This window comes from Takifugu flavidus, chromosome 5, assembly GCF_003711565.1.
Source record: "Takifugu flavidus isolate HTHZ2018 chromosome 5, ASM371156v2, whole genome shotgun sequence".
NCBI classification, from domain to species: domain Eukaryota; kingdom Metazoa; phylum Chordata; class Actinopteri; order Tetraodontiformes; family Tetraodontidae; genus Takifugu; species Takifugu flavidus.
Genome location: NC_079524.1, coordinates 1,679,687 through 1,696,232, shown reverse-complemented (window position 1 = coordinate 1,696,232; position 16,546 = coordinate 1,679,687). Strand labels below are relative to the sequence as shown.

At 47.6% G+C, this 16,546-nt stretch overlaps 1 protein-coding gene and 1 long non-coding RNA gene across 8 annotated transcripts in view; one reads left to right on the top strand and one right to left on the bottom strand.

Moving 5' to 3' along the window:
- The first annotated feature begins 13 nt into the window (after positions 1-13).
- Positions 14-4,986, top strand: LOC130526470 (uncharacterized). Its single transcript, XR_008950756.1, has 2 exons — positions 14-130; positions 205-4,986. It is a non-coding gene; the product is annotated as an uncharacterized LOC130526470 (long non-coding RNA).
- rhobtb4 (Rho related BTB domain containing 4) overlaps positions 4,762-16,546 on the bottom strand; it is a 29,533-nt gene continuing 17,748 nt past the window's right edge. For 6 of the 7 annotated variants that reach the window (XM_057034160.1, XM_057034157.1, XM_057034161.1 and 3 more), the window contains 8 exons: positions 14,617-14,802; positions 13,243-14,062; positions 12,733-12,952; positions 11,890-12,008; positions 10,026-10,176; positions 9,830-9,918; positions 9,585-9,690; positions 4,762-9,345 (listed from right to left, as the gene is read on the bottom strand). In XM_057034160.1, the coding sequence (XP_056890140.1) occupies positions 9,167-9,345; positions 9,585-9,690; positions 9,830-9,918; positions 10,026-10,176; positions 11,890-12,008; positions 12,733-12,952; positions 13,243-14,062; positions 14,617-14,802 (1,870 nt within the window). In that variant the 3' untranslated portion in view covers positions 4,762-9,166. Of the gene's footprint in view, positions 9,346-9,584; positions 9,691-9,806; positions 9,919-10,025; positions 10,177-11,889; positions 12,009-12,732; positions 12,953-13,242; positions 14,063-14,616; positions 14,803-16,546 lie in introns of all 7 variants that reach the window. The other variant, XM_057034163.1, reaches the window with a different exon arrangement.

Sequence of the window (16,546 nt, the reverse complement as noted above, 5' to 3'; positions counted from 1 at the left end):
AACCGCCTCGTGCATCCTCCTTTTGCTCACTTAACAACCCCAGTTGCAACTTTCTGTGCTTTCTACTGATGTGTGGAGGAGCAGGGCCGCGCACTTTGGTTCTGACAGCGGAACTGCAGCCGAACTCAAGGTCAGCAGCAGACAATGAAATCGCTGCCCTGTTTTGCACGTTGCTTATTTTATTTACTTTTGTGTTGACTACAGGAGCAGAGGTGGAAGCTCTGGGTCTGTCAGTCCGTCTTTGTGTCTTTATAATGGCCCCCCACTAGTCTTTGGCAGGCTGCAGACGTTGCTGCGCAGGCAGCCTGAACAAGGAGAAGAAGGGGCCAATTTCATGGGAACTGGGTCTGAAACAGGCAGCAAAAAAAAAAAAGAAAAAGGCACGGGAAGCATATTTAGTGACGGAGGGGGTTCTTCAGTTCTGTGGCAGTACAACAGTGTCACACACACCCACACACACATATATCTGGCTGTGGGTCATTGGCACATAGGTTTAAGATCCTGGATTATCGGAATGTGCCTGAGCTCTGTAATTGACTTAGCTGCCACTCTTAGATAATCCCAGGCAGATGTAGAGGATGAAAGGCAGTTTTTTTCCCCTGATTCCTCAGGCTCAGGTTGGATTCCACCTCATTATTTCTGATCAGCTTTGTTACACATTAAAAAAAAAAAAGCCCCTCTAAGTTTTGTGCTGTCGGGGTGTGATCTGGGGGGAGAGTGGGCCACGGTTTGGTAATCCCCTGGAGGAAACAGATTGACACAATCACCCTTTGCAATCTCTCGTGAATAGAAGTGCTTCCTTTTAAGGTAATAACTTCCCATTTTGACCTCTATCTGCCCCCCAATCGGGCACAAGCACAGTTATTTTGCAATCATCCCAGAGTCGAGGGAATTAACAGGTCCCTGCTGCAACGGCAGCCAGTGGGGAACTGTTGTGCATCGGCCCCAGAGACGTCCCCACATCTGCCAGTCTGGGACAATATTTCACTCAGAGCAAGTGTGCAGTCGGTGTTTGGCCATGCCAAAGGGACAGAAGCCATGACATCCTCAGGCCGCTATTATTCTTACGACTTCCTGCCATCTTCCAGCCGGTCTGCTCCACGCTGTGGATGAGGACACGTAACGCTGTTTTGCTCCACTACAGAGAACTTTGGCATTTCCTCTGCTGGGGTGCGGTGGCAGCTGTTGTTGGGGATGGGGTCTAAATGTGGGAATGATTGCATATCCAAGGGATACGAAAGTGTGTGTGTGTGTGTGCGTGTGTGCGTGTGTGTGTGCGTGTGTGTGTGTGTTTCTTTCTGTCTGCCACACATTGAGTACTATAATACTCACTCTAATGGCAAAGTGAGGACATTTATGCAAAGTGAGTCCATTTTGGCTGGGCCCCACAACTTGAAAGGATTTTTTTGATGGTCAAGACATGGTTTGAAGGCTGAGGTTGGAATGGGGTTTGAGTTAGTGTTCAGGGGTCAGTTGGAATGGCGAGGCTTAGGGTCTGGAGCTGGGTAATGTATTATGTCTATGGAAGTCCCCACACAGATTGAAAGGCGAGGATGCGTGTGTGTGTGTGTGTGTGTGGGTGGGTGGATGGGTGGCTTTTTTCCCTCATCTACTAAAACTCCTACTCTAATTGTCACATGCTTTTTGTTCTGCTTCCTGCCTCCCCGGTTTAGTCTAAACTAAGAGAGCGGTGGGTGAGAGAGTGTTGAGTGGTCAGTCACACACAACATCCTCTCGGAGGCTCTGTGGGACACTCTCAAGTTTGCCAGAGCCAGTTTGTTGCATTCTGAAATCCTGGCAAACTGGCCGGTCCTGTGTTCCGTCATTCAAAATTGGAAAATTAAAAAAAATCCACAGCAAACAACCCACAGACGGAGTCGTCTGAGAATGTTTCTCCTGAGGCCTCGTCAAGGCTGAAGCGGCAGGATTCTGTGTGCTCAAACCTGACAGACAGAAAGACGTGTTCAGGTTCAGGGGTCACGGGCCGAGCTGTAGACTCCCGATGCCCTAAACTTCACAAATCATCGCATTCCCAACGCTCCTGTCTTGAGGCCGGGGCAGACATTCCTGCCCCCTTTTGTGCGAGCGCGCCTCTCTCATGTCTGCGTGTGAACCAACATCTGCAGCAGCTGTAATCATCTGGTTATATTGTCCTAAATCTAGCCTTTCTCATCACAATATCCCCATGATTTTAGCGTAGGAGGAGCTGGAATGTCTTCAAGCTGAAGAGATATTCCTGATAGCTGTAGTTGAACCAGTTGGAGCGTGCTGCATTTTCTTTTGCTAACTCTCTGGAGTTGATTAAACGCCGTCGTCTGTGCGTCTCAACAGCGACGACTGATTTACCCATGATGCACGTGTGTTTTCGCTCCAACGGGACGAGCGCGCGGCAACATCTCCCCCGTCGCCTCATCTCCCGGCGTCACGATAGTGCCCAGCCCGGCGGAGGAGTCGCGTTGTTGCCTTCCCGGGGGCAGATAATGAGGTGGGTGTGGGAGAGGTTGATGAGTGGTGACGACGCAGCCGAGCCGAAGGTGAGAGGTGATGCACCGGAGGTGCTCGCCATTTATCAGAGCAGCGCAGGAGTAGCTGCTCGCTCAGATAATTGAGGTTAATTTCAGGGCCAGACATGGTATGAGTGTGTGTTTGGCGTGTGTGTGTGTGTGTGTGTGTGTCCTGAGATGCACTAATGGCCTGTCTCCCACCTGATGACTACATGACCCTGGGTTAAGACAGATGTCATGTCAAGCCATCTATCACAGATCACAACAAACATGAACCCTCATTAATGGGACAATAACAGGGTAACGCGGAGGTGGGACCTCACAAGTATAGAAAGAAACAGGAGAAAAACTGAACACTGTGGCGTTCCTTAACTGTCATCTTTGTAAGGTTCTTCCTCACCCACAGGAGTTGTCTTCCTCAACCTCTTGGAAGTTGCCTCACAGAGAGATTATAAAAAAAATAGAAAAAGACCAAAGATGTGTGTTTTTTTAAAATGAGCTCAACGTCTGCTTTAACAAACAAAGTCGGGCTTGAATTCGACCCTGGAGGGAGGAAGAAGTTATTCCCGAAGAGACGCTGGTTTATTGCGCACATGCGCAGGCGTGCGTGAGCAGACATTGTTTTGTGAGTAGGCCTTAGGGAGGTCTGGACGGAGACAGACACGGCGGACGACCTCATAAAGGCAAGAATGTGCCGTCACTCCTGGAGCCGTCGACCTGCTTCGCTCGTGCGTCGTTGGGCCGCGCCGCTGGAACGTTTGTGGCATGCGGGCGCTCGTGTGTGAAGGTTTTTGCGGCATCCTCCAGAAGCCTTGGAGCTTTGAAACGACATTCTCCTTTGGTGAGGTCATGCCCTGTCTCGGTGATTACACCCCCCCACCCCCCGTCACTAACAGCCAAATGAGCCCAGCCAATCCCACCCTCGTTCCCCGCATGTCATCATCTGGTCCATGAAACCCACCAGCTCTTCTGCCGTCCCGGACAGTGTTTCGTCTTCTCATATTTGGGTCTCGCCATCTCCTGAGGGAACCCCCCCCCAACCCCAACCCCAAAGACCAGAAAATGAGTACCAGATGTGGTGACGTCAGCGCATCTGCGGCGCTCCAGTTGTGTTCTGTAGGTTAACGCCATGAGCTCCCGGTCCAGCATTGACGTATGTGCTTGGTGCTGAACCAGAAGCTCCCGAGGGACCCGAAAGCTGCTGCGAGCGGCACTTGTGTGGGGTAAAATTTTATAGGTGAAGCTAAAGAGGGGGCGACAAGAAAGCGGCCCGTCCTGACGCTCGCCCACGGCCCCATCTTACCACTCCTCCAGAGCCATCCATCACCAACCACATCACTGGAACATGGCCGGGCGACGGAAGGCGACTGCGGCTTTCTGTGACCTCGCTCCGAGCTTCCGCCTTCAAACGTCTCAGATCACAGACGTGTGCAGGGAGCCGCTCCGCTTCAGTCCGGGCGATCCAAAGATGGAGGGGAGGATGCGGCAGCGCCGGCTGCAGGGCGGCAGACACTTTATTAAGATGTGTAGCAGGAAGGTATTTTCCTTCTTCACAATGAGCTCAGTCCATTAACTTTCTAATGACTTTTTTGAGCACCAAATTTTGAGTTTTGGGATTCTTGTTGACAGAATTAGGGCACAACTTCAGTCATGCTGTCAGGAGACTTCTTCAAAGCAGCTCATCTGTGGGCCCAAAACGATAAATATTCACACACACACACACACACACACACACACACACACCCTCTCTGACTGGGAAATTAAAGCAGCCTCACAGACAAGGGTTCATCTTGAAACAAAGTTCACGAGAGTAAAACTAAAACTAGATTTCTTTATTCAAAATAAACGCACGTGTTCGTATTTGATATACAAATGATTGTTTTACTACGCTTAATTACTTTATAGCCCCTTAAAAGGTGCACTATAGTTTTCCTCCGCTAGGTGGCAGAGCTGCAAGGAACTTGCACTTTAATGTATTTTAATGGGTCAACCCAATGAAACGTGATTATATCTTTATACTGTGAGCATTGTCCACCTTTAAACTGTTTTTTTATTCTCAAAGAGAAAAAATGGAAAGGGATAAATAAATTGTTACGTTTTGTAAGTAACGTTTAAGATTAATTTGAATCGTGAATGTTAAAATGAGTCATATCTATATTCAAATTCCAAATCCCAACATCAGCGAGTGGTTGAAACGGGGGATGATGTTGAATGTAAAATCAGGATAATATACTGTCAATAACAAACAGGAGACAAGTTCAAAAGATTAAGGTTTTTATTAAAATCCATGTCAAACATCAAAATACTGAAATGGCAAGAAAAAAAAATTAGATTTATGTACAAATCACAGTGGTTGTCAAAAATATTACAAATTTTTGAATTTTTTTTCTTTTTTGCAACAGCAGCAAAACATTCCCTAATTGTTGTATGTTTTCCATTAAAAAGCCCTTAACAGTGTGTGAATGTGGTGTGCTCTTTCTTTCACCTTTTATTGTAAGGTAACACAATAACATGAGCGGTTCATGGTCATTAAACTCACGAGTCAATGGAAACAAAAGTGCGTAACGATACTACACAATATATTTGTATATATGATTCACTTTAAGGAGTTGTAGCGTAGACCAGGAGTTAATGAGCATCATTAGCTCTGCTGTCTCTTTGCTGTGTGTTTGTGCATATCACTGTTATTTATACACCAGCTGGATTATTCAATACAGTGTGCTAAAAGGTAAAGAGGTTCGTTTTAACCAGAATTTATATCAAATTAACAACACTGTTTTGTACTTTGGATAACAACTACATTAAAGCATTATATACCGTATATATAGTTGCTAATATCTGTTCACAGATACTGTTCTCAACACAGAATACACTTACTATCTGCCTTATTGCAACATATTAAACCACAGCGAAATAATGGAAGCAACGGGGCATTCAACTGGAAAATGACATATCTTAAAAAAGAAAAGGAAATGACAGCATTTTCATTTTTGTCGAGAAAGGATACAAAGACTTATCAAAGAAGTTTTAGTAGGCTACGTAATAGAAAGTGCAGGCACCAGAAAGAGTGCAGAAACATTAGAAAAACTGCTGGTTTGCTGGGTTCCAGGGCCATTTTGCAGTGACCTGTCCTGTGGCTTGAGCATAGATGATGTCAGGTGCTAAATTTATAAAGCTCTTATCTGTTACCACGTCGACCGCCGTAGCCGCTAACGCCGCTAAGATGCTGTGAACTCCAAGGACAGCTGCCGGCTTGCCTCTCTGCGCTCCCGTGCATGCGTTTTCCTTGCATTTTAAGCTCAGCAGAGCCTGCACTGAGCCAAAACATGTGAGGTTTCACTGAAGGCACAAGAGAGGAGACACCAAACTCCAGAAACAAGGGTGTGTCCCTCTGTCACATTTAAGAAAAACAAAAAAGAGTGATAGGCCTGCCAAAATAAAAGCCCACCAAACTTGGATTCAGTGAGACGTGGAGATAATATTCAGGGGTGCGTAAAGCTCAAAGTGTTTCTTTCCCCCCATAATTATTGTTATTCAATTATAATAAAGTGGGTTTTTTTCAGTTTTAGATATTCAACACATGCAGGTTCCCCTCAACAGGACTCAACCCAAACTCATTTGCATACAGGTTTCTGACACCATAAACATGCACCATGCTCCATTTTTTACATGCAGGCCAAATGTTTCACTCTGCATTGGTCCATTAAGGAGGTTCATTTAAAAATGTGCATTACTTTAAGAATTATTGTCAGTGGTTTGCTTCTCTTTTTTCCCTTCACCCTGCAGCTTCATGTAGCCACAGGATGCAACTTGTGTGTAACACTAGAGATGGAAATGCTGCAACACTGCAAAGGTTTATATTTAGTGATGCTACCTTCAGCTGCGCTGAACTAATGAAAACTGAAGTGTGTGTGCAGTGACACAGCGAGAGGACAGCTAATGTGCGGGTTAAGTTGAGGGGGGAGATTTACCAGACGGGAGTGGAAATATGCTACAATCGTCCTTCATATAAAGGAATATCAGGAACAAGTCACGCTAAGCACAGAAAGTTGTAGTAAAGACAAAAAAAGTGCATTCCAACACTAAGTGTGGTCATGAAAACAAGTTAGGCCACCGTGCAACTGAGCTCCAACCCAACAGGATGTGCCCCCCCGCAGCGCACGGGCCAGCCAGTGCTCGGTTTTATAAAACGCCTTATTTATCAAAGTTTGTGGAAGTTCAAATCGGAAATTAGCCCCTTCTTACGGCCGCAACAGCCCTGTCGGCAGAGATTTCCAGACACACGTCCTTCCGTACTGAACAGGTCAGGATGGTCCAAGGCTGCATGATTAGACCAAACTGTCCAGTAAAGTGTGTCATTCAAGGTCGTGGTGCTCAAAAACAAGCAGCGGAAATGAAGCTTCCCAAAAGGAATGGCCGCTAATGGTGGAAAATCCCCTCAAAAAAGGAAACAGCAGTGCAGAACCCGTCTGCAGAGCTAAAATAGCACGTTGCTAAAATGCTCGGTTTTACCCCAACTCTAAGGCACAAGGACCCCAAACAAAGGATATTGTAGATCATACAACCACCGAAGGACAAATCTATAATAAAAAAAGAGGCTATGAAAGATCAACAAACTGCACTTAAGGTCTCATTTCTTCACTTCCGTGACTCCTGCTCTGGAATACTTCCCTGGAGAAATTCCCAAAGATGTGGAACATCCCGCTGAGGAGACGCCTTCGCTTTTGCTCCATTTTCACTTTTGTCAGGAAGATCTCCGCTCAATTGTCACCCGGGTCCTGCGAGATTTTCGGCGGCTGCCGGCGGCCCCAACGTGCCGCCGCGCGGTCCCACGGTTCTCCGTGGCCAATCCGAGAGGTGCAATCCCACAAATAAAGCGAGGTGTTGATGGAAACGCAAAGTCTGGTTTCCACATTCGGTCCTCGAGCCCACAGAAAATTAGCACCCCTGATGAGAATTCACTCTCGCTCTCAGTCGTTTCAGACTTGCAAATAATAAATTCAACAAAGCAACACGGATGTTCTCGTTGCTAAAAGCATCAAGAGGTCGTGACCGCTGTGTGTGAATTCAAAAACCTCCATTTCACAATGACTTATCGTGACCTCTGACTCCGAGAAGATGAACTGAAAAGTGCTCAAAGTTGAATACCAATTCCGCTCGTCCCTCACGTGAAACCCAACCAGACGGATTAGATCGAGGACATGAAAATCACACGTGTGTTCATGTGGACATTGTCTTGTCCTGGGTTAAGCACCATTTTCAATTCCACGGGTGGACGGAAGGCAGTGTCCAGCATTGACCTTTATCCCGACACCAAAGATGGAGAACATTACCACGAGAGGGGATTAAATTATATCACGCAGCCTCTTTAAAGCTGCTTTCTCTAACCTCCCCCATCCCCTCTTGCCAATGACAGACGCAGGGAAGCAAAGAGGAAGGAAACAATGACGAGACCCACGTTCAGGCCAAACTGAAGTCTTGTTTCAACGCTGCACAAAAACGCGCTCTTGAGCTCTTGTTCAACACTTTGCATGGTGTAAAGTTATACTGAGGAGCTTAACAGCTGGAACTAGAGTGAAGGAAATGCGGGATTCAACATTCCTGCAAGTGTGAAGGTAGTGCTGGGGCCCTGAGCGGTGCTGCCCCTAGTGGTGTAGGGGTGTAAAGGCAGTCTGGCCGAGGCGCTTCAATGCGACCTGGTCATGGACATTACCAGCAAATTAGCTTAATACTAGAACCATCCTCAATGGCAGAGGTAACAAGTAAGGATAGCCCTCTTTAGCCTGGCCATTGCTATAGTGGTTTGAATGTCTCTGAAGTGCAGTTTGGTGGTTCTAACACCTTTTTTTCTTGTACGCGTTAGTACGGTTTATGTGCGGGAGGAAGGAAGGGTGCAGGCTTGGATCAAAGACGCTAAGGACCACGCCGCTATTCGGCCCAAAGCTAAAAGATACAAAGCTCCCGGTCTAAAACAAATCGTTTACAGGGAATACTGTAGCATCGCATCTTTAAGGAAGCTGGGATTGTGCACTATGAATCCCAAGTCTAGTTTGAAAGGTGCAAAAATGTATATATATATAAAAAAGGTCAAACGATAGCAAGATTCCAGCAAAAGTGTCTGGGAATCCAGCGCTGGTTTCAGAAGAGAGGGTCTTTCACACAGGGTGGTGTGTGCAAGCTAACAGTCTGCGTGGACGTGAAGGCAGAGGTAAGCTCTCCGCGAGGAGCCGCAGTGGTCAATGCGTACGAGTCATTAAGGTCAACATGACGGATGAGACGGAGAGGGACACAGAGGCCTCGCTCCCAGGTCAACCGAGGGACAGAGCTCTGGCGGAAGGGACGCTTCAACACGGGTGGCCTCTGCAGACCAGGATGGCTGGGAAGCACTTTGCTTGGAAGCAATCATAACAACTGCAATCATACAGTCCAACCACACATCCACGCCCTTCTATTAAATCACACAGGCATCCCAGAATGCACCCATGAAGTCACAAAAGAGGCACGTACATTCCCCCAAGCATACGGACATTCAAGCCATTCATCACCGAGAGTCCCCTCGCCTCCCACGGAGGGTTTAAAGCGGACCTCCTCCGTACGCGGTGGAGGGGTGGGGTCGGTTTCCCTGGACCAGGAGAACATGATGCGGAGGACCGGAGGAGCCTTTAGGAGACATGAGGGGAGGACGATGGGTGTCTCCAGAAACACCAGCCCCGTTTGGTGTGCTGCTTACGCAAGATCTCCTCCTCACGCTCGCGCTCCTTCTGCGAGCGCAGGTAGCGGTCCTCCTCCTTCAGGAACCACACGGGAGGCCAGCGATGCTTCTCAAAGTGACGCTGGTTTTCTACAAGAGGGGAAAGAGGTTTAAATCCAATTAGAAACAGATTCTAGCCACGTGTGTTTTAAAATACACCATTTCTCAAACACTTATTGGACCATTACCACCATCAGACCGTCACACCACTTTGGTCGACATTACTGGCGAATTATTTCCTCTTATTTCATGACAGGGTCGAATGAGAAGCACCAGTAATGTTCATTTTCAAACGTAAAGAATGACGACACCTGAGGAAGAAGTCGTACCTGAAGACATCGCCTTCATGTCTTTGGGAAACTTGCGGCAGATGCTGTTGTAGTTAGTGCAGATGTGATGGAGGCACCACGCCGACAGTTGCTTGGCGTTGTGAAACTGTCCCAAAAATCCAACAGCAAAGTGAGACATTCATGCGAAACAATCAAAAAACACTGAAACACTTGAGGGGAAAAAGCGAGAAAATGTCTCATGTTAAAGTCGGGTAATCATACTAAAGGTCCGTGTCAGGACGAACCTGCGCAACCTCCAGGTAAGCCAGCACCTGTCCGTCGATGTCGCCCCCTTTGACCGCCAACTGGAGGAGCTCGTCAGCAGCGTGCTGTTCTGAAGACACAAAAAAAGTTGATGATCAACCCTGATGTGGTCTTCCTTTTTACCTTCCACCCATAAACCTTTTTGCTTGCTTGTTTCTGAAACAGCAGATTTCGTACCAGTGAGGGCAACGAGGCGTGGCAGACACAGACGATTGGCCAGAACGATGAGTTCCATGGGCTCCAGACCGGGACAGGGTGTCAGCAGGCCAGAGTAAAGGAACTCTAACACCCCACGCATGCAGGCAGTGCTGGTATTAGGAATGGGTACCTGGAAAATTAGAAACAAGAGAGATAAAATGGTTCAAATCCAGTAAAGAGCAAAGATGATCATCAAAAAACAAGCACCTGTTCCTGTAAACATTAATGAAAGTGGCACAGAGGGCATTTGGAATTAAGACTTTGGTCTTGGCTCAGATGAAAGTGTGGTCTGTGAGCAATACGGCTAATGCTCATACTGAGCAGACCCAGCTACCCAGAATGAGATCCAAACTTAATAAGTATCAAAGCGACTGTCAAATTGCAACGCATGCACGATCAAGGACATGCACATAGGGCCCCATACGGTCACCCAGGGGATCCTCAGGTGCTTTAAAAGCCTGCACGGTGCTGTTTCTATATTCACAACGGAGCGCAGCCCAGACCTGAACTCAATTATTTAGTCAGCCTGACAGGCCAGGTAGTGATAACCGTGATGACCTGAACCCCTCAGGAAGGGTAACCTCTACTATGATCAATTAAGAGTGTCAGGCTTGACGTATTTCTGGTTATGAGGAGAATGTCACACCACTGACGCTCGAGGGCTGAAAGCCCCATCTGGGACTGGGAATCAATAATGGGACTGGCACATTCACACAAGAGAATAAGATCTGGACGCCTCTTTTTACAGCAGTGGCTTCAAATGTGTTTATTGTAACAAATTCCTACAATGTAGCAATGATGAGGGCAAATAATGAGCAAAGTCCTGAAAGATTTAACACGATGCTGCTCCGCACACCACAAGAATAGATACATCCAACCCACAGCACGTGTGGTGTCAGCTTTAAATAACCAGTAGGAAGTGTGATACGAGTGAAAATAGCACTCCACGGCTTAACAGCTAGAAATGCAGATACATTTATGCAAAAAAATACATACAAAAAAGAAAATGGTGACAGGATCATTGTGAATTTGCCCTCTGAGTCTTTGTCTCCACAGCACCTGGCTTTCACACCATAAACAATGCCAAATTAGCCACCGACATTAGCTGTGTGGCGTAACCATAGACACGGGCAGCCCAACCACGCCAGGTAGCATTTTATTCACACCCAATCACATGGTGCGATCTGGACCGAAATCAGGGCTTAGATGTAGAATTTTGCCATTTATACCTGATATCTGTCTGCGCACACGTACTTATTTGAACTTGGCATATTAACCGAACACCTAGAATCTCATGAAGCTCTTCAGTCCTGTTCATTTGAACAGACTCCTTTGAATTCCTAGACGGGAAAGAGTCCTTGTAACATCATCCTGCTGGCCCTGAATGTAACCATACCCCAGAGGATCTGGTTTTGTAACATGGCCCGAGGAGCGTGGCCTTAAACATAGCGCTACTGATTAGCTCGCGTCTAATAAAGACCAGTGGCCAGGAACCACAAACTGAAGCTCGAGCGACCTAGCTGACGACTCATGACTGCTAATGATGAAGGCGCGGACTGAAACATCATAATCCCTCTGTCAGAGAGTGCTGTTGGGATGCCACAGCCATATCTTTACATGACTGCACCTCTGATAACCCCTCTGCAAACACACAGACATTTACAGCAGCTCCACAGGCTATAAACTTCATCAGAGTAACCCATTTACCTTCCCCCCTTTTATTGATTCCTTTGTGCGACCTTGCGGCAGCTGTTTACACAAGCACCGAGTCGCTCGCTGCCTGATTTCATTCTGCGACGTGAACTCGCCGGCCCCGCGTGTGTCTTAGCCCGTCGCCACTCACCTCCTCGATGTAACTCTCCATGAAGGAGCCGCGGAACATGGCAGCCATCCAGTTGCAGCTGGAGATGAGCAGGGGCTTGTGGGCTGGGAGGCAGCCGTCATCCGGGCGGAACACCACATCTGAAACCGGGTGGGAAAAGAGCATTCATCTCGAGGAGTGCCACAGAAGCCCAAGCTACAGAGGGGGAAGAGACAGACAAAGGCAGACATCCAGACGTACACACACAGACAGACAGGAGGCCAGACAGACACACGGAGACATAGACACAGGCAGACAGACAGAGAGATAAATTGACAGATAGACGAAACAGCTTCTGACACAGATTAAGGGACAGAGAGCAGGGGCAGCACGGCGGAATCGCTCCTGCGTGAAGAGGATTTCAACAATGTGCACGAACGCTGCGATGGAATAAATCTGAACTTTGAATTCAGCGCTTCTGCAGGCCAAGATACGAACCACGGCGGCTGTGATGTCAAAAGGAGAAGGGACAGGAAGATGTGACAGTCAAACTGGGTCCGACAACGTGCACACACAACGGGTTCGGGGAGAGGGAAGAAGAACAAGCCACAATAGAGCAAATCCAACACCAGCAGACAGCCATCAAGTGATCGGACGGCCTTCAGGTGACTTCAAATCAAGCAGGAAATGTGCATTTTACGGCAGATAATCACCAGCAAATCCGCGCTCAAATGTAGATTTGAGAGGCAGAAAACCAGCGACCTCATTCAAGACTTTCCAACACACTCATGCACACCCCACATGCACACGCCCTCAACAGACGGCGCAAACATCCAGCACGAGGCCAGTGCCGTGTGGCAGCGGGGGGGCGGGGCGGCAGTTTACCAGCAAAAGTCCCCTTGTTGAGGCACTCCTTGATGCGGTTGGCTCTGCGCACGTGGAAGGCCTTGGTGATCTCCTGGTTCATGAAGCTCTCTCTGTTGAGCACGTTTGCCACCATCATCCTCAGGTCAAACACCTCCAGCAGCTCGGCGATGGTGGCCACCTGCATCAGATCTCCCCGGCCCTCGTCCAGACTGCCCGTGTACAGGTACTGAAGCACCGCCTGGAACCAGTCAGCAGCAGCACAACGTCAGACGTTTACTCTTTCCAGTCAGAATTAATATCTCAGTTTCCCAAGTTGTTCTCTTCCTATTCTCATTGTATCATCTTGGCCAATTTCAGATCAATTAGTCGGTGTTTCCTGTTTGTCTGATGCTGCGAGTGACTAAAGGTAATTATATTACTGTATTGTAACTTTAATTCAAGTTGCCTGTTTCGCTAAAAAGCTCAGGTGAAAGTTAATTTTAGTGCTTGTGCTTAGCTCCATTCAATTCCTGTGTTTAGCCTCGTCACCTTGAACGGTTCCTCTTGTATAAGTGCATCCATGGCAACGACAGTCATCAGTCTCGGTCGCCCAGTGACGGGATCATCAACGTGCTCCAGACACACACTCAGGAATCCTCTCCCCCATCCTGAAAGCGCTCGCCCGGTCCCTAACGCGCCCAGGGAGTATATGGCTCGAGATGGGAGCGCGTTGTCACTCTGGGAAGTCCTCAAAGAGCCCTGCTGCAGCAGCTGTGGTCGATTCAGGCCCCGCACGCCTCCATCAACGCCATCTTTGTCAATGTCCAGGCTCTTAGTGCGCCCTGCTTGCTCCTTAGCTCCTCTTCTGCTCTGCTCATCTTCCTCCCCACTCTCAAAGTTCTCTTTGTTCTCTTCATCCTCCCCCTTTTGGACCACGAAGGACCCACCAAGATCCAGGGTGAAGAGGTCATAGAATTTGGAGCAGGAGGTAGCCAAATAGACTTTGTGTGCAAAGACTCGAGTGGAGCCGGCCTGCAGAAGGAAAAGGACGTCTGCGCACAAAGGCTGGCAGAAGAGAGAGTCGGGGCCTTCGCCATCGGTGGGAGGGGGGTCGGGGATGCCAATGATGGGGCGCGGTGGCCGTGGAGGCAGAAAGGGCGCCTGCAGAAGAGGCCTCTGGACCTTTTTCAGATGGGACTTCCAGAACTGCAGGTGGCGCCGGGAGATGAGGGCAGCTCGGATGGCGTTGTCAAAAACGTCTTTGACTCCAAACTGGGCAACGATGCTGGTCTCATAGTAGGGAATGCCGAGCTCTTTGGCCACCTCGTGGCCCCTCTCTGGGGGAAGAATATCTGTAGGCTTGATGGGTCTGAGGAAAGGAAGAGTTCAAGGTGAGGCTAAATCAACAGGAAGTATGAAGGTAACCTAAATCAAACCAAATTTAGAGTTTAACAGGCTTTTACCTCTGAACTAACTCTAACATTAAGATTATGATACTAATCACTATATTACTCATCAGTACTGCAGTGGAAAACACCAAAGTATCATAATAATAGTTATAATCATAAAGATTCCCAATTACAAATTCTGCAATTATCGATTCTTCTTTATAGTACAATTCATTTTTCTGACTAGTTTTTTCATTCAATATTGTCAGTCTCTCCTATAATTGCTGTAAAACAAATAATGAATCAATTTTTTTTTTTAAATGAATTTAAGTAGAAAAGTAAAAGTTTACCCGATTCCTATATTCATAATTGATGTATTTATAGATAGCTTAAAGACAAAAACATGATGTCATGCCCTCATTATATAAAACAATGTATGTTTCTTAGGCTAATGAATTTGAAAAAGGACTTATTTTCGCCTCAGGTAATAATCTCTGAATTTGCCTGTTACATCCTGAAGAAGAAGGCAGCTCACTTGGCTAGGGGTCGCCGTGCACGGTTAACCGCGTCCAGGTCGGCGTAGCGCAGATCCAGCTGGCAGCCAACCAGAATGATGGGCGTCCGGGGACAAAAGTGCTTGATCTCCGGGAACCACATGGTGCGAACATGGCGCAGGGAATTGGGATTAGCCAGAGAGAAGCACAGAACCACGACATCAGACCTAGAGGGGGAGAAACGGTGATCAACCCGTGAATGTCCAATATCGCCACAGAAATAAAGCTGGAAGAACGACGGCGGACACGAAGAGGAGAGAAGACGTGCAGCTGTAGATGGAACGGAGAGGACAGAAAAGAGAAATCAGTGCCGAGTCACTGAACACCGTGTCATTATATTGAGGAATATCTGTTATGTTTGTGGAAGGAGCTTGTATAACAGCTGCAAGGCATTCTGGGAGAAATCAGGACCCACAAGCCATGTAGGTGTGTCTCAGGGCTTCTGATCTCTGTGGTCTCCTTGAGCCCACCAAGGCTACGAGGAGCAAAGACAATGCTAAGGCTAGTTCAGGGTGCGAGCAAATCATTTACTGGATCATTTAGGATGTTGTTGACAGGGCATAAATCTTTAATTCCCTCATGATCTACTTCTTAAAAACCAAACAGCAGGTGGTCTGTTTGGCTGTGCTTATATAACTTTCCTTGACAATCTTTGGCCACTGGCAGATGTAGCGTTCACCTGCGTAACGTCACGTCCCGATGTTGCGTAAGAGCATTTCAACAGTGCACGCTTTGTTCTTTTGTTATCTTCTTTGTAAATCTACATGTTTAATTCTAATCACAGAAGGTGACAAAGACAAGTCACTCTACCTTTCAGCAGTTTGAAGTGTGACAGGTGACACAATTCACTGCGCAAACTAGAACCTTCCCGTTCCTGCTGTTAACAACATAATCCTCCAAAAGCTGCTGCTCTTCGGGACATAACATAAACCATCGAAGTATTACATCATGACCCACACACAGAGCAAAGCTCATTAGCCCTCGGTCGCCTCGCTCACAATCATTACCACAGCTCAGTGTTTTTCAGGTCATGTTACAAGTACGTGATTTCTGTCACACCGTTCGGGGCAGCCCAAGCATTACGGAGATCTTTGGGCATTTACACTGCTGGGCAGCCGTTATTGTTGCTGCATTTGAAGTTCAAGCTTGTAAGGAAATCACCCACATGTGGCGCTCTGACCTAAACAGCCCTGTTCACAATCAGGTAGGGGCGGAATATGAGGGGGGGGAAACCTGACAACAGCATTAAGCAACATTTAAAACACTGCGAGAGTGCTTAAAACACACAACCTGAGCGATTGAGTAATTAAGGACATGTTTACGTGTGTGTGTGTGTGTGTGTGTTGTGTGTGTGTGAGTTGTCTGTGACTTCAAAGTTCACCGTGATGGGTCTTTCATGATTATGTAACATTGATATACAAGGAAAGAAATTATATCACGGATTGCTTTACAAGTTAAATGATAATAAGGTTTCTCTGTTTGGTTCTTACCAGACTGAGATGCTTCTGAGAGAGCGGCTGACAGGCTGGTTATTGTCTGATAATGTGATGTTTTGAGTTTTGATGTCAACAGAGGCTGCACAGTGAAGACGCGTGCGAAGGCAGCCATGCAGCAGCCGAGGGTCAAGGGCAACAAGGGGGGGTGGGGCTGATAGAGCAGCAGAAAAGTGCGAAGGATCGGGGCCGGGCAGAGGCGAGATGGGTGGAGGGGAGGAGGCTGATGCCCGGAGCTGCAGACGCCCAGGCGACAGGCGAGGAAACAGCTGAGTCGGCGCTGCGTTTTTAAATAATCAGCTGACGGCAGGTTGACAAAGCAGACGGACACAAGCCGTGACGCAGATGATTGTGTAGATGGACAGATAAAAAAGTGGAACAAAGCAGCATAAGCAAGGAAACACACAGCTAATGTGTG